The following is a 26116-nucleotide window of genomic DNA, read 5'->3' on the forward strand; positions in this document are numbered from 1 at the left end:
TAACTGTTCTTCAATGCACTCCTTGGGCATGCAACACATAGCCTTCATGCTTTGCAAGAATTTATCTAATGGAAGTAGTACATTGTTTCAGACACTGTGAGCTGAAAAAAGACTGCATTTGTTTCACTAGAAAATGAAATATCTGAACTTGCACGGACTATAATCATTTAATTATGCCTGCTTATTACAGAACATTCAAGTAAATGACAAACACATTGAGTACTCCCATCTTTTGACCCCAATTCAGATCCCATTACTTTGATACTTTGAAATCACTGGATACGAGTCTCTAAAAATAATGTGAGTCAGCAAACTCTTCTTCCATTGGAAAGAAGATCTGGACTTACAGTACTACAAACAAGAACAAAGCCTGGCTGCCCAGGTCTAAAGTGAATGCAGACTTTGTATAACGAAATTTTTAGGACATAATTGTGTTAAGTTCATTCTTTTGTTTTCCATTTGGTAAAACAAGTTTAAATATGGCAGAAAACAAACCTATTTAGGTTCATATAGACTTAAATTTTAGGTGTTTCTTGGGGATGAAGAAGTAGGTTTTAACAGTTTTTGTAGAGTAAAGACTTACATCCTCCATACAGCCAATGGGGAGAGGTCTCTGAAGACCTCCATGGAGATTCTCTGCACCTGAATTAATCTTGTTGACTCTTCAGTGAAGGTCAGTAAAGATTCATTAATGACACTGCAGAACAGAGCAATTTAGTGAGTGGTGTTTCAGCATTACTTTGGAAGGTTGAAGCCAAACCCAGTTTTATTTGGGCCCCTGGGAGCCAAATTATTTCTGTGCAAGATCTTTCTTTTTCATCAGCCCGAAGACCAGAATCATGATTAAAAGGCAATATAGGTAGACCTATAATGATAATTATGGGTAAGACTACTTCTTGAGAACGGCTCACAGGTGATCACCTCAGACAAAGAACTCATCAGCATTATTGAATAGAAAAGAATACCGTTTAAGGCTGAAAAAGGGTATCTGTTATGAATCAGTGAATTAACATTTCCTTCTAGACAAAATATAATGGCAGCATGCCCAGTTTGTCATGGTTAACAAAATGATCTAATAGGCTTCTTTCACCTCTAATTTTAAAAAGTCAATTATCTACTTTAACAAGATGCTTTTTTGGCAAGGGCCAACAATAACGATGATGGACATACCCTTTTCATTTACACTGGTTTTTGTAATTTACATATATAACATTTTTCATAGCATTAACTGTATTCAGAACTATGCTGAAAAGGTAATTGAAGCATGTCCAGATCTGTCTTTTATGTAAACATGCGGAGTGCAAATACACATAGGATGATTATCAGTAGCTTAAGTGGTTTTTATCATAATGGCATTTAAGCCTTATTTCATGTGCCATGGGGTTATTTTAAAAAGTCTCTTGTCTAAGATGACAAATCACTTCTTGGGAGTTTTTCAACCATTCGATTAAGAACTACCCATCACACCCAAAAGCCCTGCAGCTATTCTAGCAGAAAACTTAAAGGCCAGGATATTATAAATATCAGGAATAATCTTGCAATGATTAGATTTAAAATGCATTTGTTTACTTGTTGGGATTTGCTACATTCCAGAAAACATAGTTCTTAGAAACTATAATAGGAACTCATTTATGTAGCAGCTCAAAAGTCAAAGAACACAGTTCTCCTCTTTCATTCAATATGTTTGTTTTTCATTTGCCATATGAAGTATGAAATGAAGCCTGAAGTACAAAGATTAAAACATCTAACAATAACAAAAACATCACTTTTGTCAGTATATCATTTCCTGTTTCTTTTGATTTCAGTATTCTTTTCACACAGCAGTTTCTCTGATTCTTCGCACAGATACCTGGGCCTATACGTTGATTTCTCAGCGATGGAAAAATTACTGGTATAGTGTCTAAGTACATGTGAGAAAAATCTCAAATAATTTTCTTCAAACAGTTTCTTATGTGAAGCTGTTTTATTTGCAATTGCAATGGAGGGCATCCTGTCAATCAGGAGCACATTTTAGAAAACAAATCATAACCTTCTTTTCCATATTACTCAATGCCTGATCACCTCCCCTGTTTCCTCATTGGCTGAGTACTACAGGTTCACAAGCTACTTGATGCTCCTCTATACCGTATATGGACAATTTTTCTTTTTTCTACCCTTTAATTTCTCCTTTCTTATGTTTTGAGAACTTGTGATCTTTGTTTTACTGTTCTCACACTGCTCATCCTGTTTTTCTCAAGCTTCTACCTTATTTTGGAACAGTGAGTCCTTCTACTGTCTACTTATCTACTTAGCATTTCTCCTTGTTATGACTACACAACTACCTTTAAATACAGAAAATTAGTTCTGCAAAAATACAACTTTGTTTCTCATAGTACATTTCTGTTGCAATTTATTTTACTTATCCATATACACATCTACCCACAAGTCAGGCAATAAGATGGTCAAAACATTATGCAAATATATCCCTTTTTTGAGAAAACTCAGCCTTACAGTAATCGTGGGTTTGCAAGCACAACTCTGTCCCAAGAATTGACTTAATCAGAGCCTAAAGCAAATAGCCTTTTTGACTACATGGCTACCTCTTCTCTAGCTATTCTACACATATCCTTGCACATCTCAGAACCATCCTCATCAAGGCAAATGGTATTTATGTATTAACTAGAACTGGGAGACTACGCTACACTGATCCACACTTCTAAGTGTTGTATTTAGCGCATGCTTGATGACAAAGACAGAATATGGAACCAAAAGGAATTCCTGAAAAGTGCATTAAGAGGCTGAGAGGAAGTTTTCTGGTACAAGAAAGTGATGTAAGGTTTCAAAGTGTTCACAATCAAATATATTGAAATACAGAAGCAAAGATGGTTCTTAAGTTTGCAATACCATGAGGCAAATCTGAGAATTTTTGCATTATGACATCAGCAATTTAGAACAAGAGATATACCCTTCTAAAGATATAAATCACGGGATGAAAACTGAAGATAAAACTAATTTTTTCCACAATTCTCTGTTTGCAATTTTTCAGAACAGACTTTCTATTAAGCCTGCCATTTGTCTTGCTAGATGTGAATAACAAGATTAAAACTTCAAAGACTCTATCTTCAGCCAGTATATATTTGCATACAAGAGTCGAGGCTTCAGACTAAACTATTCAAAAGCCCATTTGTGTTTTAAAAATTCAAACAATTTTAATATTTTAATATTCCCCCTCGGGTTATTGAGAAAAATCAGATTTAATACTCACCAACCATATGATTTATATAAATATCTTATAAACTTTAATACTGGTGCCTTTGCTCACTTAAGAGCCACAAGGGATATGAGAACAGGGAAAAGTTGCATGGAAAGTCAGTGGGAAAAGATCTGGTTTCTTAGTTATAAAGCAATAAAGGGCATGCATTTAAAATTACATATTTTAATATTTCACATAACCTATACTGGATGCTGCAGAAAATGAGTAGGTTGGTTCTGAACTATGTATATGCTTCTTGATCGTAACAAATCCAGGTGGGGGGCCTGAGCTATGTGCCCAGGCGCTGTGTGGTCAAGTGTGTGCATGCTGAAGATGGAGGAAAGCTTACCCTTCTGAACCCTAACTGTGACCACTCATGTTTCACGTATTATTCCTCTCTCTCATCTGCAGGATTTGCCATCAGGGAAGGTAACAGGGATATGGCTCAGATTAATGGCAATGATTTGTTTTACAGCATTGGAAATACAGAGCTTCCTTAGTAGAGGTGAACTGCTACTTGTCTTACTACATTGCATCTCTTTGGAGAGAGGTTTATAAAGTACAGAACAGGGAACAATTCAGTCACAAACATATAGACTATGTATGAACTATGCTGATAATCTGAGATTAATGTATCAAAATACATTATATTTCTATGTTGAAACAACTGCTATATAATAAAGGTCTCATATTTAAATGAATTAATTCTATCTTCAAGTCATATCTGTAGGGATTGTTTTGCTTGAAAGTAGTCTTGTGGTGTCAAGTTAGTATGGTTTTGTTTAGATCTCTGGATAAATTCAATGGTGAGTTAGTAGCTGAGGCATAAACTTGTTTATTTGACTGAAGGAAAGAAGTGGTGAGCAGTGATGTATTTTATTTCTGTTTATGGCTTTGTCCAGAACCTCTTTATCAGCACAGGATTGCTGATACACTACCCTCAGAATGCCCTACCCCACTGTGCATACAGCTATTCTGACCAAAATCCCATTGGTCTGGGACAGCAAATCCCCATCCTGTGTGCACACATATGGTAGTGGCAGTGCTACCATGCTGGGGACTCTGTCTCTTTACCCCGTCATGCTGACAGCAGCCTGCAGTGAAAACATTATGGCTGTTTCTCATCCCCAGGCACAAAGTGACCACATCTTTCATTAGGAAGTGAATCCCTCTAGCTTAGGGAGTGTTTCTCAGGATTATACATATTTAGTGAACAATCATAAAAGATAACTTGGTTCCAATTCCCATGAACTTCACTTGAATTCATCGCTTGACCTGAACAAAATTGATCCCTGCACAGAGTGTTAATGTGAAGTTAATGTGCCACATAATTTCCACTTAAATCTTCAAAATAAGCAGCTGTAGAAAAGAAGCCACAGTGATAAGGCAAGTAGAAGCAGAGAGCAGGACAAGGTGAAAGCAACCAGCAGCCAGCTGACATGAATCCCTGAGGAACACAAAATGGTGATCACTCCTGGTCTAAGGATACCTCTAACAGACTGGATGTGCAGAAGTAGGGCAATGACGAGCCCTAAAGGGGGGGCTTGCTGCCGGGGAGAGTGGCACAACAGGAGCTATAGAAGAAAGACAAATAATATTATCTGATATGGTCATTTACTGTAGTACTGTAGTATTTCACTTTATTGTGCAAGGATTTTTTTTTTTTTTTTCCCAGGGTAGGCCATGTTATTTTATGCTTTGTGAACTAGTGGGCAAGCTCAGGGCCATGTGCTGAAAGCTGCCATCGACCAACAGTAAAAAGGGAAATCAGACGCAAAATTCTGAAGGCCACGAGACATGATTAGAGTCCCATGGTAGTGGCTGGACCCACACAGGCCCCTGGCTATGTTCCAACCAACACTGAGCCCTTTGTCATTTTTTAATGACATTTAAAGTAAGCCAAATGAAACCAACTCTTATCACAGAACTAGAGTATCCCCAGATGGTACTCTAATGATACAGCCCTGCTGGAGCCATGACACAGGGGTAACAGGCAAAGTTATCCTCTGCTAACAAGCCCTTGGCTTGACTCTCTCCTGGAGCACTCAGCTGGGGGGGCATGGAAATCCAGTGTGAGGAGACCAACAGAGAAGCAGGAGCAAAAAGCAACCGTGTTTATGCTGCCTTTGTATGTTACCCACCTGCCTGGCTCCACAAGGGCTTGGGAGGCAGCTAGGAGTGTGCTCCAGCTGTCCTCATGACACCACGGCTTGCTCACTGTGCAATGAAGACGAGAGGGTGGCAGTCCTCTGGGCTGCCAGCTGCAAGGGCACCTTCAGGTACAGTGGGCCCAAAGCAGGGCAGGGGAAGCTGCAGGAACAACAGCTAATTTAACAATAATAATAATAATAACAACAGCAAAGATCATAGAACCAACAAAAATGAAAAGGACCTTAAAAAGACCTTTAGTTCACTCTCTTCTTCCCATTTCAAAGGTAGGATCAGATTATAACCTATTCGTGACAGATGTTATTCTGCATCCTTAAAGAATGTCTTATTATGGACACTGCACTGTTTCCTTAGTGATTTATTTCTGTCTTTCTTCCATTAGACATTTTTTTCCCAATATCACACCTAAATGTCTCTTGGGCAATTTCAGCTCATCATTTCCGATTTTACCCACAGCAGGCAGAGAAACATTTCTTTTCTTCCTTGCTGAGGAACCTTTGACATGTTTGAGACCTATAGCATGTTTTCTAGCAGCCTTAACTCAAGACTGGGAATGGCAGGCAGATGGCAAATGACTTATGCAGAAAGCTTATGCATGGGTCCATTGCATCCAGGTCTGTAAATATAACACAGATATAACATCAGGATAATCCATCAGGCAGAAAGCCATCTGTTAATACTTGGGTACTAGGAACAATGATCTAAGTGGTGAAATTGAGCAAGTGGTGAAAAAATTAGAAGAATCTCATTGTTTTGTTGAACTATGTGCTACAGAACTGACCTTAATCTCCTTCACAGAATTTCTCTGTTGCCAGTGGAGTAGTGGTATATGATCTTTAACTTCCTAACAGAGTTACTTATCAATTTCATCTTCCACAGCAGTGAGCGTTGAATGAAGAGAAACTGATTCTATCCAAAAAGCATATCTGGGCATTGTTTTAATGGACCTTATGATCATTATCCATCTATCTCAGCTTATCCACAAAAAATATGGAAATTGCTTAGTGGCAATAATGATACCAAACTTATTAATATGCATTCCTAAAGAAAAATGCAGCAAATTTTCTACAAAATTTTCCATTCTTTCTTCCTAACTTCTAAAATTTTTCTTCATGTTTTAGTATAATTATTTCTTGAGTGATTTCAACCTTGCCTTTGATTTAATTCTTATAAATTTTCCAAATATATGAAGAAATTACATGGAAAACCCTTAAGTATGTACAATTTTTCTTGCAGGCATTTTCCTGGACCAGCACTAAAGGGACTGAAGATGAAAACGCTTAGTTCTGATAAACTACTGCTCCTTATCAGGTTTTGTATGTGACACTCTTGCTAGAGCCAGGCTGAAAGACGGAAGAGAGAAGAGGTGACAAGTACACAGGCCAAAGCTTTTGTCCTATAACAGTAAGTGTTTTGTTGGTAGATAATGTCTAAATGATTCTCAAAACTGAGCAAGAATACTAATTTGCTATAGCTTCTTAGGAACTCAGATGTGTCTATGTGTACTGAGCACTGAGACCTAGATTCATCTCCACTGAGTCATCAAACTGAGGTTTCCTATGCAGGCACTAGGGAAATATAGGAAGGGTAGCATGGAAATCATTTACTAATTGCCTTAGGCTTAGCTGAGGAATTAAAGGTGATTTTATTCCTAACTTGCCACTTCGGCTAACCCAAAACTCTAATTACATAGCCCTAAGAGAGGAATTTAAAGGCTCTGTTCCCCTATGGACACTTCTGAGGCCTTTAGTCTACATACAGTGTAGACTAACAATTTTTTTTTTTACCTGTATATCTCGTTTTAACTCCTGGTCACAGCTTTTCTATACTGACTCATGCAACAGCTTAACAGTTACAGCCGTATCCTGACTACATTGTATTTAGTCACACAATATGGTGATTCAACACTTTTCTTCCAGAATAGTTTCATCATTTTGCGTGGCAGGAGGTTCAGCTCTGAAGCAAAAGAAAACAGAAGCCATTTTAAAGAAAATTTCCCTCTCTCTACAAAATAGTATGAAGAGAAAGAATGCAGATAATACCAATTATGTAAGCAACTAAATGATTTCTACAGGTTGCCAACAGGCATAATTTTCCCTGATGATCTACCTTCACATCTTGAGACTAATTTAGTACAAACAAGAGACAGGTAACTGAATATGGAGTCTCCCTCAGCAAGGTCTTTTCAGAAGTGGTCCACGCTGACAGTAACCCAAAGTCATCAACAGTTGGCAATTGATTCAGAGGCCTATGAAAAATATGCAGATGGTCTCATCTCAGTAGCTAATTATAAAGTGGCCATACTGTGGAAATCTCTTTTATAATTAACATTATTTTTCAGCTACACCAACAAAACCTTGGATGCTTTCCCAAGAGCTAGACAGGAATGGGAAGAGCATTGTCCATGGGTAGTCACAGATAGTTTGCAAGCAGCTGGCTGCACCATGCTGGTCTTGGAGTAGTACTAACCAGCAATGTTTGCCCAATTTCCTTGCAAATGCAAAGGTTGAAGTATTACTATTTATTTGCATTTACAGCATTTATTTCTCAATGTTCTGAATACCTGAATGCCATTTTACCAAAAAAAAAAAAAAAAAAAAAAAAAGGAAAACCTTAACTTCATGAAGGAGCTTTGTTTTATGTATTTCCACTGCGTAAGAATAAAAAAAGACTGAATACTATCAGATGTCCTAAAGAAAATACAATGCAGACTCACAAATTTGGCAGGGAGCTTAGTTTATAAAAACATTACCAAGATAATACAAGTCACATTATTTTTATAGCAAGGATATTGCATTCTGCTGTCGAGGCAGCTGCAGTCAGACTCCGCTTGGACAGCAGATGGTGTCCTACTGTAACACTATGCAACAGTGCTCAAAAAGGAATCTTAAAACAGCCTTTAAAAGACTCTTCAGTTCTTATTTAATTGGCTTAATAGACTATGGAATAGAAATGAAGGATCTGTTTAAACACTACATCGAATTTTAAAGGTAATCATGACAAAAACAGTGACATGGTTCCAATTCTGAGAGTATTTTCCAGTATTTAAAGGAGCTTTTGAAGAATGTAATCATAACACTTAGGTGCCTAAGTGGCCCATCTCAAAGTCAACATAGGCAAATAAGCATTAAAAATCACTCTGAGGGTCAGCAAGAATCTCACATTTACCTGCACCTTTGAAAATTTTCCCCTCTCATTATATATTATCGGCATATAATATAGAGAAATCTAAATTTACATATGTCCTTGCAAAGGTAATGCAAAGACTTATGAGCTTACAATAGCGAGGATCATTTTTTTCTTCTGTGTTGTATAACATCTTGTGCAGTGGGCATCTGGTTCATGATGGAGTTCTCAGACAGCAACTTCGTACAATTAAAAATCCATATGTATTCAATTTAGCCCTGGTAAATGGCACACTGTCACAGTGATATTAAACCTAAAAGAAAGAATTCAATGCATTCAGCCTGCATCCAAAGCCATTTTCCTTACATGGTTGTCTTTTCCCCAATCTTTGAGAGTTGCAGAAGCTCAGAGTACTTGGTGAATAATGAGGTGAATCGGATGGTAAGCAGAAATATGTTGCAATAAGATCCTACAAGTCTGCTGATGACATTGGACTTGATGCCTCAGGAAGCATGTAGGTAAAGATGAAGGATTATTCCAGGATTGGAGCCTGTAAAAGTGTAGCACAGAACCTGACTCATGACAAAGCCTGCTCTAAAAGGACTCCTCTAATGGTTCCCTGTGTACATCAATTGCTGAATCATGGCTGTGGCCACTTCTGGGTCTGATGCATTGCTGAGCAGGCTGGTGTGACTCATCTCAGGGTTATCTGGAGTTTGCTAGCCTAGATTGAATTTACTGTCACTGGGAGGGCAAAATTTGTTGGGAACAGTTTTGTCATTCATATTCTGAGGTGGTGAAATCTTTGCCTGCTGGAGCAGATAATCATCATTTTTGTGTAGCCAAACTAGGGCTGGAGCAGAGGAGTCATAAATGGTGTTATTCACATGATCATCACTGAATCACATTCTTCCTTTTCACAGAAACCCCTGTAAAATGCTACCCTGTTTTTGCTGCTTTCATAAGAAAATAATTGTTCTTGTAGCCCCAAGTTATGGGAGTAGTCTCCACTGATTTTTGGTGAGACTCTTCATTTGAGAAAGAACTTTTGCCTCAGTCCTTCACAGAAACAATATTGCATTAGTCATATGAAGGAGATATCTTCTTCTAAGGAAATGTTTTAGTTTTCTTCATCATCCCAGAATATGATAGAGGATGCAAAGGTCAATATTATCCAAAAAACATTTACATAACCTCTCCAAAAGCAATAAAATGATGAAACCCAGAATCTGCAAATTGTGGTGATTTGTAGCTCTTTGATTTATAGCCCTGTTGGGTTCAGAGTGAATGATTTCTACAGAGACCAGTCCCTCTAATCGGAATTTTACAAGAAACGGATGTGCTAAAAGAAACAGAAAGCTAACAGGGCTTCTGGTTACATTTTCAGCCTGATTTATAGAGCTGTAAAACTCTCTGTATCAGGGAGCTGACACCAATTTCTAGAGAGCTGTGAACATTTGTTTTCATCTGATTTTCCTGCAGGGTTTCTAGGCCCATTTCATTCACAAAAGACCCTGGTGAAATCCACATCAGGTGTTAAAGAGCATAGGAAGCTGGTGTCACAAGCGAGGTGGTGGTAAGGAAGGACAAGTTTTGTAACTGAGCAAAAAGAAACTAGCTCTGGGAATGTCTGGTTTGGGGACAGAAGTCTACCTTTAAGGAGTCAGGAGTGGAAATATTACAGATGCTACTTGGTTTGAAATGGCTCAAAGTGATGCTGGTCCATTGTGGTGAGGGAGGTTGTAGAACTGAACAGTCTTGGAGCAGAAGGTGAGCTGGTGGACAAGACAGAAAGCCAAAACCTTCACACTCACCGTCAGAGGTGAATGTCACCTGCAGAGGGTCAGATGGCAGCATGCCTACCAAGACAAGCCCCCAAGTCCTACAAGCTAAGCACATTGTCCAAGGTCAGAGAGCAAATAGAGATGGGAAGGACAAGGCATGAGTCAGGCACAGGGGGCAGCAGAAGAGTCAGGTGCAAAGGCTCAAGTTGAGAGCATATACATGACCAGGAACTGTCCTTCTGGATCTGGACACAATAAAATCTCTGTCTGCCTCTGTGAGGGTGCTAAACTGTTAGGTCTACAAACAGGGGAGAGCTCCATGGCTTGCATCTTGGCAGGTATGCTCCTTGTTAGAACTAGAAACATGTAGAAGTGTTTGGCTTGCATTTTCATGCCCAAAACAAAGACAACATAAAAGGTAAAGTAACATGAGGTTTCTTCTGAGAGGATAAACTGTACCCTTCCAGAAACCCAACTACTCATCGATCACAGCTCATTGAGGGTGCTTGATCTAGCATCCCATTCAAAGAGAGCTGCAACAGATTCTAATGGAAAGGAAAACAGAGAATTATTTTAAATGAGCACTTTCAAGCCTACAGGATCTTCAGATCTAAGGCCCTGATCCAACCACTTGTTGCATTCCAGGACACTTAGCGGGTTGTGGGCAGGCACAACCATGCCCAACTGGCAATGGTTTTAGGATCAAAGCCCGGCGCATTTATGTGCTGACTAACAGGCTAACACGTACAATGGTAACTGCTGTGAACATAGCATTCAAGAGTGTTATGCTGGTTGAGCTCTGATGCTCGTTTAATATGTCAAATTATTAAATATTAAATATTTTATTTAATGGTTTAGTAACAAGTCAGTGTTGCTTCATTTTTAGTGTCAAATTAAAAATAAAAAAAATATATTAATTAGTAAACCATGGTGCATTTTTTCGTTAAAATGTGCAGCTCTAAAATTTATTGCCACTTTCCAAGGATTTGGTTCCTTTATTAAAAAAAAAAAAAAAGTCTTAATTAATTATAAAGATCTAACTTACAAGGAGAGGCCCTGATCTAGAAAACGCATACGTTTATGCGTAATTTAACTGCATGAGTAACTTCACAGAATTCAGTGGGTGAGAGAGAAGCTGTGACCCGTGGAGCTCCTAATGTGGGTAAAGTTATTCATGGGCACAACTGTTTGCAGGACTGGAGCCAAATATAACACATACAAATTCCTATCTAGAAGAAAAGGCAAATTAATACATAGTAAAAAGCAATTACATGTTACTGGATGTTCTAACAACTATATATCCAATAATAACTGCATGAACAAAAGTATGGGTTCAAAAACAGGCAGTGGGACAGGAGTATAATTGAAAGATAATGAATGTTGAGGTAGAATAAAGTGGAAAGATGAATTGAACACAGTATAATTCTCTTCATGTTAGAGTTTCTCTCTGAGTTGTTTCTTAAGTTCAATAAGTGTACACAGGAAATAGTTAAATGAAAAAAACATGGTTGCAATCAATGACCTTCTTTGGACACCAAATACAGATGTTGTGCTGCCTAAAAAAAAAAAAAAAAAAAAAAAAAAAAAAAAAAAACTTTTTTTTTCTTTTCTTAAGGTGTTTTAGAGCAGAGCACCTGAGACAGATGCTCAGATGCCCAGTGTGCTCAGTAAGTGAGAGGAAGGCACCTTTATGGCTAAATTAAAAAAGCCTTGTACCACACTCAGAACACTGCACTTTATATTAGGTAACCTTTGAGCTCTTCAGCCCTTCCTAGAGCCTGTCATTAAAATATGCATAAACACTTCAGTCCCCCTGGGCCGGGCTGTGGATGCAGTAAGCACTCTGGAAGTTCTCCTTACAAATTGCTGGTAAAGTAGTTTGTTTGCCAATGTTTATGTTCATGCCCATGCCCCACTTATTTTGCCCATACTAAATAAATGCTGCTGCCAGGCACTATACAATGCACACAGTGTCTTTTGCACAGTTCTTGCTGCTCTTCAAGGCAAGCTGCATCTTTAGCGATGTGTTTCTAGCTCTTCGTCTCCCTCCCTCCACCTGTACTTTGGCAGGTACTGTGATACTGTGGAAGATACTGTGATTGCTTTGGTCACTTTGGCTCCATTCCATGCCAGCTGGCTATTTTCCCTTTTTTATTTTTTTTTTCCCCTGCAAATATCTGGCTTCTATTCTTGGACTCACTTCTCAGCAAACTATCTCCCCTCTGGCTGTATATGGCTCTTGTGCAGATCTCCTGGAAGTGCTTCTACTCTGGATGCTACCACAGCATGGTAGGAAAATTACAAAAAGTTGCAATTATTTCAGCAAATCTTTCTTCTGGGTGCACAAACAGAATGCACACTGTCAACAGTTGGACATTTTTTTCATGTGTGTACCATGTGAAGTATATAAATGCTTTCTTTCTGCTCACATGGAGGAAAAAAACAAACAAACCTGAGTAAACCCTTATTTCCCAGTTGCAATTAGATTAAAAAAAAAAAAAAAAAAAAGTAGGAGAAAGAAAGAGAGAGAGATCCTTCTCATAATAAAGAGTTTTGCAAAAGGGAAAGTGCCACTCTCCTCTTGGTGGCATTGTCACCTTACAGGCTTCAATCCCCTATGGATTTCTAACCATCCCTCCCTGCAGCCTCTGTTTTGCCACCACAGCCATCAGCAAGGTCACAGCTCTAAATGTCATCAGGCACCCGATCCAGCTTTAAAATGTGGTAATATGCTTTGTGACACGTAGCCAAGAGGATCCTCTGTCACCTAAGGGAAGAAATGAAGAACAGGGGTTTAAGACCGAGTAGATAAGCCAGTACCAGCTCTAAATGCCTCCAAATATGAAGCCCCCTCATCAGGCACAATATAACCATTTTGCAGGTTAATCAGGTGCTCACTGCAGGCCTGAACCTGCATGTCCCTGTGTAAACAGTGGTGTTGCTGTCACTCAGTTTATATTCAGGCTAAACTCTCATGGGGGCTCTGTCTGAAGGGAGCAGCCAGTAAAGATAAGGGTTAATCATATCTGGAACAGACAAGAGCTGTATTACTTTCTACAAGACCATCCAAAATAGTGCCCCTTCTGTTTTTTTCATCCCTTTGTGCAAGGGATTGCTTTACTGTTTTTTTTGAATGCGAGCTAACTTTAGTTATCAGTACCCAAAAAGCAAGTCCCTGCAGGGTCCCCACTGACAAATGCTGCCAGGCAGTCGTGCCCTTTCCTCTGTGCTGAATGCAGTAATTAGAGAGATGCAATTTTCCAGTAGTGCTTGACAGCCTACATCAAAGGCACAGAAACTGTTTCTGGACATTGAAAAGATAAAATTCTAATACTAACTGATGCCTCCTTCAGTTTTTATTGCAGTTCAATGTAAACAGATGCTGCTGTTTCTGAAACTGTATGTTCAGATCTGTCAGGGTATATACATTGCAGCAGTAATATCTACTGCAGTAAACGCTGATATTTACCATCATATGTATATACTTGAGTCAATCATCTCCATGCCATTAGCTGTATGTGTGCTTACACATTCACAGATGTCTGCCCTTACGTGTACATGCACACAAATACAAACACATGCATATGAATTAAATGGAAACCATAACCCAATCTTAACTGGGGTTTTAAATTAATCATAATACATACACACACTCACAAACACTGGGCTATATTTAACTTTCACATAAGCAGTGTAGAACTATTATCTTCTGTGGAGCTCTACAGTTTATGAGTCAGACCCAAGTCTGTTAGTTTGCCTGTGGAAAGACGCCACTGACTTTATTGGGCTTTGGACCAGACCCGAAGCCAATGGTTAATTGTCTCATATAATATAACTTTCCCTTCCAGAAAACTTAAGATAAACTTAGATTCTAATTCCAATAACTCTTCTATAATTTTTTCCAAACAGATTCCTTATGGAATGGAAATGCCCATTCTTGTTCTGGGCATTTTTCAATACTTTTGCATTTCTTTGTTTTGAAAATCAGTTCAGTCATGTTAAACATTATACAAGCTTGAAAAAGATCACAGCCTCCAACTATCCAAGTGAAATTCTCAAACATACATAGCTCAGAAATAAATGTCATTAGAAACTTCAAACTTGGCTGGTATTAAAGCCATCTTGGAGGAAGGGAAAACAATTCACATTTTAAGAAATTCAGCCCTGTGTTTTAAAAAGTAAGAATAGTTTAGGATTACGAGTCCATCTCAACTTTCTCGTTTTATTATATGTTCTGTGCAGCTTTCTATTTTCTCTCCATTTTTTTTTTTTTTTTTAACTTGGATTGATGTTGAGTATGTACTTGAAAGATGTGATTATTTACAGGGAAAATTAACGTGCCTGCACCAAGCTTCTTGAGTTAAAGGGAGGGCTGACTAAAGATCCTCATTTGAACTCTGAGCTAATAAGGATGTTAGGTTCATCCTAATTCAGGTATCATAGCTGAAAAAATGCAGTTAATGACATTTCTGTTAAGAAATGACCCTCAAAGAGTCTTTTGACTAAAGATGCTGCCAATCTTCCTTTGAATAATGTCTAAATTAAAATTCTGAATTAAAAGTTCACGTCTAAGCTTTCTGAACATAGATATTGGATACACAATTAAGATATGGCTAAAGTGTCTGAGCTGTGCTGAGCACTAAAGAAAGTTGCTATTTGAATTGCAATTTATACCGATACGTTTTTTATCCAATACAATCACGCTGCCTTCTGCCTCTCAGCTGATGAGGGTCTTGCAGAGAACTTGTATTTAGGTTCCCAGCTAAGTGGCAGCTGGGAACATCTCCGTTCAGTAACCTGCAGCATCTGCACACTCAGGTGGGTGCCTCCAGGGTAAGTAATTAATTCAAGGCAATTCATGCTTAAAGTGTTGAATCGAGTATGCTGACTTGTGTTTCTCTCCATGCCTATTCCAGCCCCACAGCACATGTATCATATTTTGTAACCCTACTTTCTGTTTTACAAATAGAATTTAATGCATATTTTTTATGTAGCCTACTACCCAAAGGGAGGATTGACAACGTCACGGAAAGAAAAGTCTTCGGTCAGACCGACAACATCCATGACATCCCAATATCTCTTATTGTGGTTTACCATGGATATGGTTTTCACAGTAAGTCCAAAGCTCATTACAAGGTTCTGAAAAGCATTTATGGCTTTTTGTGAGTAAAGTGTGAGGAGCAGATGTTCCCCAAGACTACTGCACATGAGCCTGAGTTAATAAGAGGGCAGGTCTAGGAACCCCAGAAAGTCTCTTCCAGTACTTTGCTGATGTAAATGTGTCTACAGTGCAAGACCCCTTATTTTTAAAGCATCCCAGCATCATTTCTGTATTTGAGTTAGCTGTTTTTTGCATAGTAATACCCAATGCACACAAAACATTGGATCAAAGGAAAGTTATTTCTTCCCTCCAGCTTGCCTTTTGGAAATAATTCTCTTTTCCTCCCATCCTGAGAGCTTCCCCGCACCATTTTGTAGTCTTCCAGTTAACATAAGTTTGTCGTCCTTTGCTACCAGTCCTCTTCTCCAGCTGCCACGTCTTTGCTCTCCTGCATGCAAAATGAGGCTGAGTAATGGCAAAACCTTTAAATCCTACCTCCCCTGGATGCTCCTTCTCATTCTAGCCCTCCACCAGGCAGGAAGAGTGGTGGTCAGAGGCTTCTGAATGTATTTGTTGTCACAGGGTACCTCCTTCTCCAAAGTACATCAAGTGCACATCCCACCCTGCCTGGTGTTGGACACAAGACACCTATAACAAAAGCATTGCTCAATTATGCTGAAAGCACATTTACTTTGGTCTACATCTTTTCATGCCCGTGTCCCCTGATCTCAGTCCTGCTGATCACCCTGACCCCACTGCCCCATTGTCTGCCCCAGCTTCCAGGGTGGATTCTGGACACAGAATCAGTCTCAGATTTTGAACATTGCTCCTACAAACTCCTTCACAAGGTCAATCTTACTGTCAAGGCCAGAGTCAGTACTATTTAACTGAGCAGTTTTGATTATCCTGTGAGCCTGATGAAGAGGTTTGTTTCTTTTCCTCAGTGCTAAGGCAGAAGATATTCTATGAATGCTTGCACCATCATGAGAATCAGCTGAGACCCCACAGCACAGCAGCCAGAGGTGGGGTCCTCAGCAGTGTCCAGAGATGAAATGGGGAGCTTTGCACGGTGGCTTTGCTGCACATTCCTGGTGTCCCGAGGGGGACCGACTCCAAGTAGCTCCCCTTCCTGTTCTCCCTCTGATCCCTGCCGGGTGGGAAGCAGGGCCAGCTTCAAGCAATAAAAGATCTCTGCCATGAAGAAGTACAATGAAGCGGAGTTAACGTCGACCGATTTACTGCTGTAAGCAAATCACTACCACATCTCTCCTTTGCGATTTACTACTCATAGTTAAATGACTCAGAGCTCTTGCTTCTGGCACTGCCGCCAGGCTCTCCTGCCCCAGAGCTGGGCAGACAATGGGTACATGGTGCAGAGGGGCCTCGGGCCAGCCCCTGGGAGCTGTGGGTTGGGATGCCCGTTATCGCCGTGCCTCATTTTTGGGCTCCCTGCTGCGGAACAGATTGCTCCGGCCAGGGACAGACACCACTGTGCTTCACACAAGGTGCGGGTAGAGTTAAAAGCTAAGGAATGGGAACTTCAGAAATCCACAGGCTCCCTGGGTTAGAATATATATACACACACACATATATATACACACTTTTGGGCCCCCATGCTGTGTTAGGCAGTGAGAAGGTGTCTCATTCTTCCACAAACTCTCTGGCAGCTGAGTGCCTAAGCCACATCAGCCTGCTTTTGTGGAAAACTAGGGAGGGAAGAGAACCACCTCGTCACATCCGACAGCTCATTGGGTACAGTATAGGATATCTCAAGCAATGGGAGCCTTACTTCCCAGTCACTGCTCTGCTGGATTTAATTTGGATTGCCCTGCGGCTCCGAGGAGTGTCCTGACCACGAGGCTCTTTAGGCGGCCGCTTTTTCTTGCTGTCTCTGGCCACCTCCGTGTCTAATATAAAACCAAACATATCGTGAGGAGAGATGAAGAGCAACTATCTCTGAGTCACTAATAAATCGTTGATTGGGATTTTCACCCTGCTTACGAAATATCTGAGTGCAGATGTTTACCTGAAACGGGGAGGCACCAGGGGGTCAGCGCCCCTTCTTCTATGGGTGTCAGGCCGCTTTGCTCAGCACACCTTTCAGTTTCCAGCCCTTTGGGAGGAAGGGCTGATGTGAGGGGACGCAGGTCAAATGATAAACCTGGCTTTAAGCTGGTGAGGAGCTGAGAGCAGGTTGCCCCCCCCCCCACCCCCCCCCCGACCGGCCTTTACAATGGGCAAGGCTCGGCAGCTCCCTGCTTTGCTTCTGCTGGCTGAGGGCTGTGTTCCCAGGCACAATCCTGAGCAGCAGGAGGCTGCTACTGCTCTGCCCAACTCTCTCGCTGAATTTAGCCTCCCCTCACTTTTTCAAAATGGGCTTTTAGCTCCTAATTCACTTGAGCACTGTGGAAATCGCGAGATAAAGCATCAAAGGGAACAGGGCACCGGGCTGCGTTTCGAGTCAAATCGCAAATTCTGCCGGAGAGCCCGAAACTCCCAGGAATTCAGAGCAGACAGCAAAGCCGTGGTTTCACCGAAGGTTTGCTTAGCAGGTTTTTCCAGCAGCTGTGTTCTCTGGGGTTAACAAGAAGAGTCTTCCCTTCCTTTTGAGGCTCTCAACCCGCGGCTGCCCACCCCTCTGCCCGCGCCCCGCAGCCGGGCTCCTGGGAGCGCAAGGATGCAAAGAGCCGATTGCGGGCAAAAGTGCCCGAAGAAGCTGGTTTCAGGCGCACAGCCTTCGGCCAAACTCTACAGCCGGGCTAATTTGTGGGAATAAAAGTAGAAAAATGGCTTCCTCGGTTGGTGTGGATGTGTTTTGCACACTCGCCGTGCTCTGGCTCCCGTGCCCTGAATTTCCTTCCCTCCGTGGAAACCGGCGCATCAGTGTGTGTGTGTTACACGTATGTGCTCGGGGCCCCTCTGTTTTCTCTCGCCTGTCTGCCCAGGCTCTCTCGGAGTGTGTGGAGATAGGAGGGGGGGTATCAGAGTGACTGGGAGGGGGGCGGGGGGGGGGCGGGGGAGAGGGAGTTATTAGGAAACTTTGCTTTGGCTACTCTCTATCCTTGGGGCTGCGTGGCGCCAGCACCCTCAAGTTGAAAGGAAAACAGCCATTCTCACTTCCAACTGCCCACTGAGCTCCTTAAGGCGACAAAGACACAAAAGTGAGTTTTATTTGCTGGTAAGCCAGAGGCAAGAAAAAAGAAAAGCCAATTCCCCCTTAAAAAGAGCCGACAAATCCTTTTTGCTCTTTTGTGTGAGCTTTTCCTATTCACATGGAGCGTTCATCCGTGTGATTCCCAACTTATTGTCATTACTTAGTTATTAATTGTTCTCATCTGGGTTTAATTGAGCAACCAAGGACTTTAGCCCAAGGGTCAGGGGGAAATCTTAAAGCAAAGACACGTTCAATAGGAATCCTGCGCTTCGAATATCCATCCCGAGTTGACATAATGTAAAAAAAAAAAAAAAAAAAAAAAGGGGGGGGGAGTAAATACAGACAAAGCGGAAAGATTAAAGGATCCCAGCAAGCTCGGAGCCCCGCATTGCCGTTCCCGCAGCGCCCAAAGGTGCCGGCGAAGGGGAGAGGGGCTTGCGGGGAGCCAGCTCGCGGCGGTGCTCGCTACTTCAACTCTACTTGATTTTTATTTTTTATTTTTTAAGAGCTTCTTTGCAGGATAAACCTGGCCTCCTGTGCGATTAGATCTTCTCCCCAAACCCGCGGTCTAATCGCTCAGAGGCTAAGTTTATCTCCAGCCTTTTCTGCGGCAGACGCAACGTGGGAAAAAAGCCGGCACCGCGCTCTCCTAGTCCGGCGCGGCGTTGGGCGCTGGGGTCAGGATCACAGACACCGTCATTCGCACACAGAAAAGAAATGATCGGGGAAAAGAAAAAAAAAAAAAAAGCCAGACAAAAAAAAAAAAAGACCCACAAAAAAAACAAAACTCACGCCAGCCCAGCCAGGACTGGGCGGCCAGCGCGGAGCGAGAGATGAGAAGAGGGGGATTAGAGCAGCGAGCTCTGGAGAAAGTGACTAGGTTCAGGTATGTTGTTTCGCTGAGTTATTGAAAGCATCATTGATATTTAGGAGATGATAAAAGTCCCGCCTCGCCCCCAGCTACAGTCTCGCTGGAGCCACAGTGCCTGCAGAAGATTGCCTAGCCTCATTACAGCAATTATTTTCCTTCTAACTTTGCTTCAACCTTAACGTTTTAAATTGCTGGAAATGAAAGCAGCGAAAAAAAAAAAAAAAAAAAAAAAAAAAGAGAGAGAGAGAGAAAGAAAAAGGAAAAAAATAAAAATATAAAGAGTCCCAATTTCTCAGCGCCCATTCCCAGCACGTAAAGATAAAGCACGAAAGTAGAAAATAACGAGGAAAATCCACCAATCCACCCTCTCCCCTAGCCTAAGGACCCTCCAAACAAAATCAGGTCTAGGGGGGCAATGAGGGGACTCTGGGGGAGAAGCCGGCGGGGGGACGCGGTGCTGCCGGGGTCGGCGGGCGCTGCGCGGTGCGGAACGGCACGGAACGGCACAGCCCGGCACGGCACGGCACTGCCTCGGCTGTGGCCGGCGGTTTCTGCACGGCCGCAGTGACCGGGACGGGTTTCCAGCGGGGCCGGGCTCTGGGGGCTGCGGGGGGCCCGGAGCCGGCGCCGAGAGGTCCCGACCGCGAGCCCCGCGGGCGGCGGGTCCCTCCCCTGGCTGCTGTGTCCCCGAACAGCCCCGTTCCTACCCGCCGGCTCTTAACGGCCCCGTCCCCTCTGCTCCTTTTTCCTCACCACCCCGGCCGCGGTAGCCCCATCTTCATCTCACCGCCCCAAAGCCCACCGTGCTCCCTTCTCCTGAAGGAAGGAAGCCCTCGGGTTCTTCCCAGCCTTGGGAGCTCCTCCCGACTCCGGCTTGGGGTGCCCGGCAGGGCCAGGCTGATGCTACCCCGGTATCCACAGCCCCAGAGCAGGGGTTACAGCACAGGGGATGGGGTCTATAGGAAGAAATTTCCACCTCGAACCAGCCCTCGAAGCATCGTACCAGGCTGCTCCAGGGCACACAGCAAACTGAGAGCCCAGCCAAGGAAGGAATAAAAGTTTCTGGTACGGCCGGTCCCGTTCTCCTGTCCCCATGACACACAGACACACTTAGTCCTGTGTCATCCCCCAGCAGGGTAAGGAGCAAAGAAGCTGCGTGAAACAACAGTAGCTTAAAATTAATTTATTTAACAAATATAGCTATAATATAAATGATAATAAAATTTCAAATATACAGTATATTACATAGTACACAGAGCCCCTTCCACAGGAGCCGGTGGAGGAACAAACACAGGTAACAGCCAGTGCTGCTACACAGGGACACAGGAGGCGGCTCTACGCTTCTGCCTCTTGACCTCGCCTTGCAGAAAGTGAGAGAAAAGTTCTTTCAAGCCCCCTTTTTGCCGTTTCTCTTCCACAGTTCCTTCCCCCATGCCAGGGGCTTTCCCCAGGTTGCCAGGTGGGCCGGGGGGAAGCAGCGCAGGGCTGACCCATGGCCACCCAGCGCCAGGGAGCAGTTGGGGCAATGCCTCAGGTTTTTCCCAGCCAGAGCATGAAGCAGCTCCCAGGACGGCCATGGAGAGCAGATCAAGACTGGACGGGAGAAACGGAGCCAGACTGGAGAAGTCTCTGCCACAAGGCCTGTGGGGGAGTCCGCAGCGAGGGCACAGAGCTGGAGGAGCAGGGAGGGAGCATGTGCGGGGCCGGCAGGCTGGGCAGGGCTCAGCTCTATGTGAGGTGGTACATGCTGTATCCCACATGTGCCGTGTACAGTCCCACGGGAGCCACAGGCAGCCCTGCCCGCTGGAAAGGGCTGGATGCACCATACAAGGAGGCACCGGCCACAGCCGGGCCGCCCAGCGGGAAGGAGATGCCGAAAGCAGCGGGTGGCAGCATGGGCTTGGCTGCCATCTTCAGCTTCTCCAGCTCGGCCTCCTGGAGCCGCTTGGCCTTGGCACGGCGGTTCTGGAACCAGATCTTCACCTGGGTCTCCGTGAGGCTGAGTGAGCTGGAGAACTCTGCACGCTCGGCAATGGACAGGTACTGCTTCTGCCGAAATTTCCTCTCCAGGGCCAGCAGCTGCGCTGTGGTGAAGGGCGTCCGGGGCTTCCTGTTCGTCTTGTGCTTGCGCAGGGTACAGGCTGGGGGGCTCAGCCGCCCTGCGCCGACAGCAGCAGGAGGAGAAGCAGGGAAGGAGAGAGACAGCTCAGTTAGCAGCACCCGGACACGCTCACCTCGCAGAGCCCCCACCCTGCAGCAGTGGAGGCAGGGACAGTGAGGTCCCCCCCAAAGTAAAGTGGCCCAAAAACTCCAGCACCTTGGTCCTCCCTGCCTGGGGCACGCTTCAAATTGACATCTCCCCTTGCTGTAGGGCCGACGGGTGTTTCACTAAGCTTTTTCAAGGCTCCCAGGACCAAAGTCACTCACAGCCACTTGTGCTTCATGGCCAGGAGCCCTGCGGCTCCAAAACAAACCACTGCACAGGGCTCTTCACACCCCCTCTGCCTTCACTTCACCGCTCCCCTCTCATTAGCAGCACAAACAAATTAAGAGAATGACCCCTCAAAAAATATATATATATGTGTTGTCCTTTTGACTGGATTAAGGGAAAAAAATAAACAAAACTAGCAGGCTTCTTACTCTCACACCCTCTTCATTAGGCCCCTGGGAACCAGATTAAGCATGCAATTAATTATGAGCTTGGAATTAGCACTCAGCTTCTACAACTCTTCACCAGCCTGCTCCTCTCCTCTTATTCGAGATTTCTAAGGGTCCTCAGCCTCAATTGGCCCGGGTTTACTTAGCAAAAGTAACTTGTACTTTGCAATTTAAATAAATAAAACCACGGAGGTTCTGTCCGCAAGTCCTTTCAGGAAGTCTTCCTTTCTCCAAAAGAGTAGGCAGCTCTGCTTACAGCTCTAAGAGTACCCCAAAAGCTTCGCGGAGCCTCAGCCTGAGCCCTTCCCACAGGAACGGGAGCGGTTTGGGGACAGGACGCGGCCCGGGACGGGCTCTATCGGGCTGCATCAGCCGGAGGCTGCCGCTCCACCAGGCTGAGCACAGGGGATGCACGGGACTTTCTGCTCGTGTGACTCTCGCTCGTGTTTCTGAGAATTTGGGATCTCTCCGGAGTAAAGCAGCAAAACATTCGGGTGTTGCGGCTCTCGGGACTGCCGAAATAACAACACCGCAGAGAGCAGCCCGCGGGGCCGAAGCCCGAACAAGTCCGAAGCCGCTGCATCCGGGACCGCGATCTGTGCGCGTCCTTACAAAATAAGGAGAGCTGCTCTCAGGAAAAAAAAAAAAAAATATATATATATATATATAAAATCCCTAAAACAAAACAAACAACAAAAAAAACCACTAAACTCCCTGCCGAGGCTAAGTCCTGCTCGCAGACTGCGCACGGTCGCTTCGCGCCCCCAGAGCAGCTAAGAGGGACCCAGGCCGGCTTTTGGTGTTTTCTTTTCTGCTTTTCCTTCCCCTCCCCGGCCAACTTTTGGCACAAGAAACAGCCCTGGCGCGACCGCTCTTCCTTCGCCTCTGAAGCCACCGCCGGGACTGGCCGGGCTCCGGCGACATCTGAAGCGTTTCATTCCTTCGGAAACGCCCAAGTGGCCCGGCAGAGAGCGCGACCCGCCGGGAAAGCCCCTCCGGGAGAGGCCGGAGAGGAGAGGAAAGCCCCGGGAGGCCCCGCAGCGCTCCCCTTCCCCCCCCACGCCGTCGGGGTCCCGCTACTTACTGGGTGGGGGCGGCGAGAAGCGGGGACTCTGCATCCAGGGGCTTCGCTCCTGCTTGTCGGGGCTCTCCGCCTTGACGAGCGCTTCCTCGGGCAGCTTGACCAGCCCCCCGACGGCGAAGTGGCCGCCGAGGGGCAGCGGGGACGCCGGCGCCTCCGCCGTCGGGGCGCCCAGGCGGGGGCTGAGGCTCCCTCGAGCGGCCGCTCCGACGGCCGCCGGGACCCCGTTGCCCTCGGGGCCGGCGAGCGGGCCCTCCCTGCCTCCCGGCGCCTTCCTGCGGTCAGCCATGAGTGCCTCCACGCTGAACGGCAGGAGGGAAGGCGAAACCTTGGGCTTGTCGCTCTCCTCTTCTCCGCCCATCGCAGCCGCCGCGACGGGGAGGCCACCGCCAGGCTTGGCGAAGGCGGAGGCGGGCGGCTCGTCGCTGCGGACCCCGGTGGGCGCGGTGGTCATGTCCGCAGCCGGGGCCATGCAGAGGGGGTCCGCTGCCGCCGTGCTGCGCGGGGGCGGCCGCCGCGGCTCATGGGGGGGCGGCGTCGGGGCGCGGGAGCCGTCGGCGCGGTCCGGCCCCGCGGCGGGCGGCGCCCCCTGATAAAGGGGAGCGGGAGGCGGCGCCGCCCAACCGGAGGGCGGGGGGGGCGGGACGAGGCTCCCCATTGGCTGAGGCCGCGGCCCCGACGGCGGGGAGGGGGCGGGAGGAGGGAGGGGAGAGGGCTCGGCCGCCGTCGGGGCGGTACGGGGCGCCTCGCTCGGCTCCCACCCGCGGGTGAAGAAGGCCTGGGCCGGCGGCTGGAGCGGGGCATAACCCGGGAGAAGGGGATGGGACGGAACAGGACGGAGGTTCGGGCATCAGGAAAGGGCTTGCTAACGTCGGGGAAACGCCGGTGGAAGGAGTGAGGCTGGGATTTTCCTCCTGCGACCCCCCGACATGGCACCGTGCCGGGTGTGAGAGCTCTGCGTTAGCCCCCTGTGTCTCTAGGGCTGGCTACACCTTGGAAAAAAATAATAAAATAAAGCTTATTTCTTTTTTTTTTTTTCTTCTTCTTTTGTTTTTCTTTTGGTGCTCCGCGCCCGTGTGCGCCTACGTGCACACAACCCCTGGCACGGATGCGTGCGTGTCTCCGGGCCATGAAATATTAATTCCCCTAAAAAAAGGCACATCTAAGCCCCGGCCCCATTAAAGTCCGGGCTATTTTGTTTTGTAAATTTGGTTTACGAGCCCTTATCCCCGCGCCCAGGACGGATGTGCAGTAAAAGGGAGCCGCTCTCTACTGAGGCGATTGGCCGCTCGCTGGGAAAAGTTTATTGATAGCTGCAGGGCTCTAATCTCCTGGAAACACAGGAGGCTCTCGCAGTCATTTAAGGGTAATTATCTAAACGGGGAGGGACAGCGAATTCCCTTTCCTTTTAGCCGGCCCCAATAAAGATGGGAGATTAGGAGCGTATACAGTATGAAATGAATTGATATCATAGACGTTTTATTGACTGATAAACAACGGGATCTGGTTGCAGTGAATTGTCCCGCACGCACACGACACCCGCAGCCCTCTGCTTGCTGGAGATGGCGCCCCGTGTATGCCCTATCCACGCGTGTACCCAACCCACGCGTATGCATTATCCACGCGTGTTTCTTGCCCACCAAACACACGCAGACCTTGTGCTGTGCATCCAGAGGGATGCACCGGGCAGCCCCAGTGCATCCCGCAGTCGCTGTCGGGCCGTGGGCTGGGGGTCGGGGGCTGGGGGCTTGGGGCCGGGGTTGGGGGGGGGGGGAGGAGAAAAGGGGATAGGGGGGCAGTGCTCGGAGAAGCGGCTGCATTGCTAATTGCGAGAATAAACAATCTGTCACGATTAGTCAGTGCCTCTAATAGGCAGACAAGTGATGTTGTTTTTAGGCGCCAGCAGCGGTCGGATCAAAGGCTTCAGCTGGAGGGGGACTATTGAGGACGTTAACCCGCATCAAGGGAGCAAGGCGCCTTAGCCCTGGGACATCGGCACATTCAGCCTGACAAAATTAGTTTGCTCTACCAATCACACGACATTTTCCCAAAGCCCCGGTGCTTGACGCGAAGATGCACCCCCCCGCCACCCCCGCCCTAGGAAAAGCACGCACAAATACCGGTGCATTTGTGTTTCACATTGTCCCCCCCCCCCGATCCTACAGGTAGGATCACTTATTTATTTTTTTTCCCTGCTCCCAAACGCAACCGTGCTAAGGAAAAAAAAAAAAAGTTTTTTTTTTTTTTTAAAAGTGATGTGTTTATTAGACCCCCGGGCAGCCCCTAGCCTACTTTCGATCTCATTGTTTTGATGGAAATATGAAAAGAAAAATAGAGCTGCTGTTTTTTTTTTTTTTTCCTCCCTTTTCTTTTGCAGAAGGGTTTGGGTATTGGGATGTTGCTGAGGTTTGAGGAGACGAGTGTGTGTCCCACACTGAGAGTGAGATCCCGCTTTCCTTGAGAGATGGCAGAATGAGATAATTAGCTCTTTATTTATCTCCCAGCAATGAACGGTTTGTGTTTACGTTTCTGTCATACTTGGTGGTATTTTAATCACTGTACCATAGCGAGGACTTGATTCTAATCCACATGCTGGCAAGCTCTGGGGCTGAAAACGGGAAACCAGTAAAGTTTCTTTCGTTTCTTATTCCTTTCTCCCTCTCCTTTCTTTCTGGATGAAATATACAGGCTCCAGGTTAGGAATGAAGCAAGCGAATTTACAAAACGAAATCTCTCCCGAGATGGTTTCCCTTGTTTAATGGGAACTGCTTAGCACCCGACCTCTTCTCGCCTTGCTCGCCGTGCCCGGGGTGAGCAAAACACCGCTGGAAATTGGGAACTTTTTTGGTATGGCTTCTGTCATGCTGATACTCCCGCTTGTTTTTAGGTGTATCGTTCTTATTTTCCTCGTTTTACTATACGGAAAAACGAAGCAAAAGG

At 45.2% G+C, this 26116-nt stretch overlaps 1 protein-coding gene and 2 long non-coding RNA genes across 3 annotated transcripts; all 3 read right to left on the minus strand.

Moving 5' to 3' along the window:
- Positions 1-1978: 1978 nt before the first annotated feature.
- Positions 1979-9177, minus strand: LOC137855201 (uncharacterized). Its single transcript, XR_011095587.1, has 3 exons — positions 8681-9177; positions 5374-5542; positions 1979-4806 (listed from the first exon to the last, which is right to left on the minus strand). It is a non-coding gene; the product is annotated as an uncharacterized lncRNA (long non-coding RNA).
- Positions 9178-11371: 2194 nt separating this feature from the next.
- On the minus strand, positions 11372-17594 carry LOC137855594 (uncharacterized). Its single transcript, XR_011095817.1, has 4 exons — positions 17439-17594; positions 17202-17319; positions 15908-16603; positions 11372-13078 (listed from the first exon to the last, which is right to left on the minus strand). It is a non-coding gene; the product is annotated as an uncharacterized lncRNA (long non-coding RNA).
- A 3425-nt stretch (positions 17595-21019) lies between these two features.
- Positions 21020-23745, minus strand: MSX1 (msh homeobox 1). The gene is made up of 2 exons (XM_068679902.1): positions 23180-23745; positions 21020-21596 (listed from the first exon to the last, which is right to left on the minus strand). Exons 1-2 carry the CDS (start codon positions 23646-23648, stop codon positions 21166-21168), a joined length of 900 nt encoding a protein of 299 aa, XP_068536003.1. The 5' UTR covers positions 23649-23745; the 3' UTR covers positions 21020-21165.
- Between the last annotated feature and the right edge of the window lie 2371 nt (positions 23746-26116).

Source organism: Anas acuta, chromosome 4 (assembly GCF_963932015.1).
Source record: "Anas acuta chromosome 4, bAnaAcu1.1, whole genome shotgun sequence".
NCBI lineage: Eukaryota > Metazoa > Chordata > Aves > Anseriformes > Anatidae > Anas > Anas acuta.

Excerpts from the sequence above, each read along its gene's own strand:
- MSX1 (XM_068679902.1), bottom strand. The coding sequence starts at position 23,648 with ATGGCCCCGGCTGCGGACATGACCACCGCGCCCACCGGGGTCCGCAGC. Across the intron at positions 21,597-23,179 it reads CTTCTCGCCGCCCCCACCCA|GGCGGCTGAGCCCCCCAGCC; the intron begins GTAAGTAGCGGG and ends CTGTCGGCGCAG.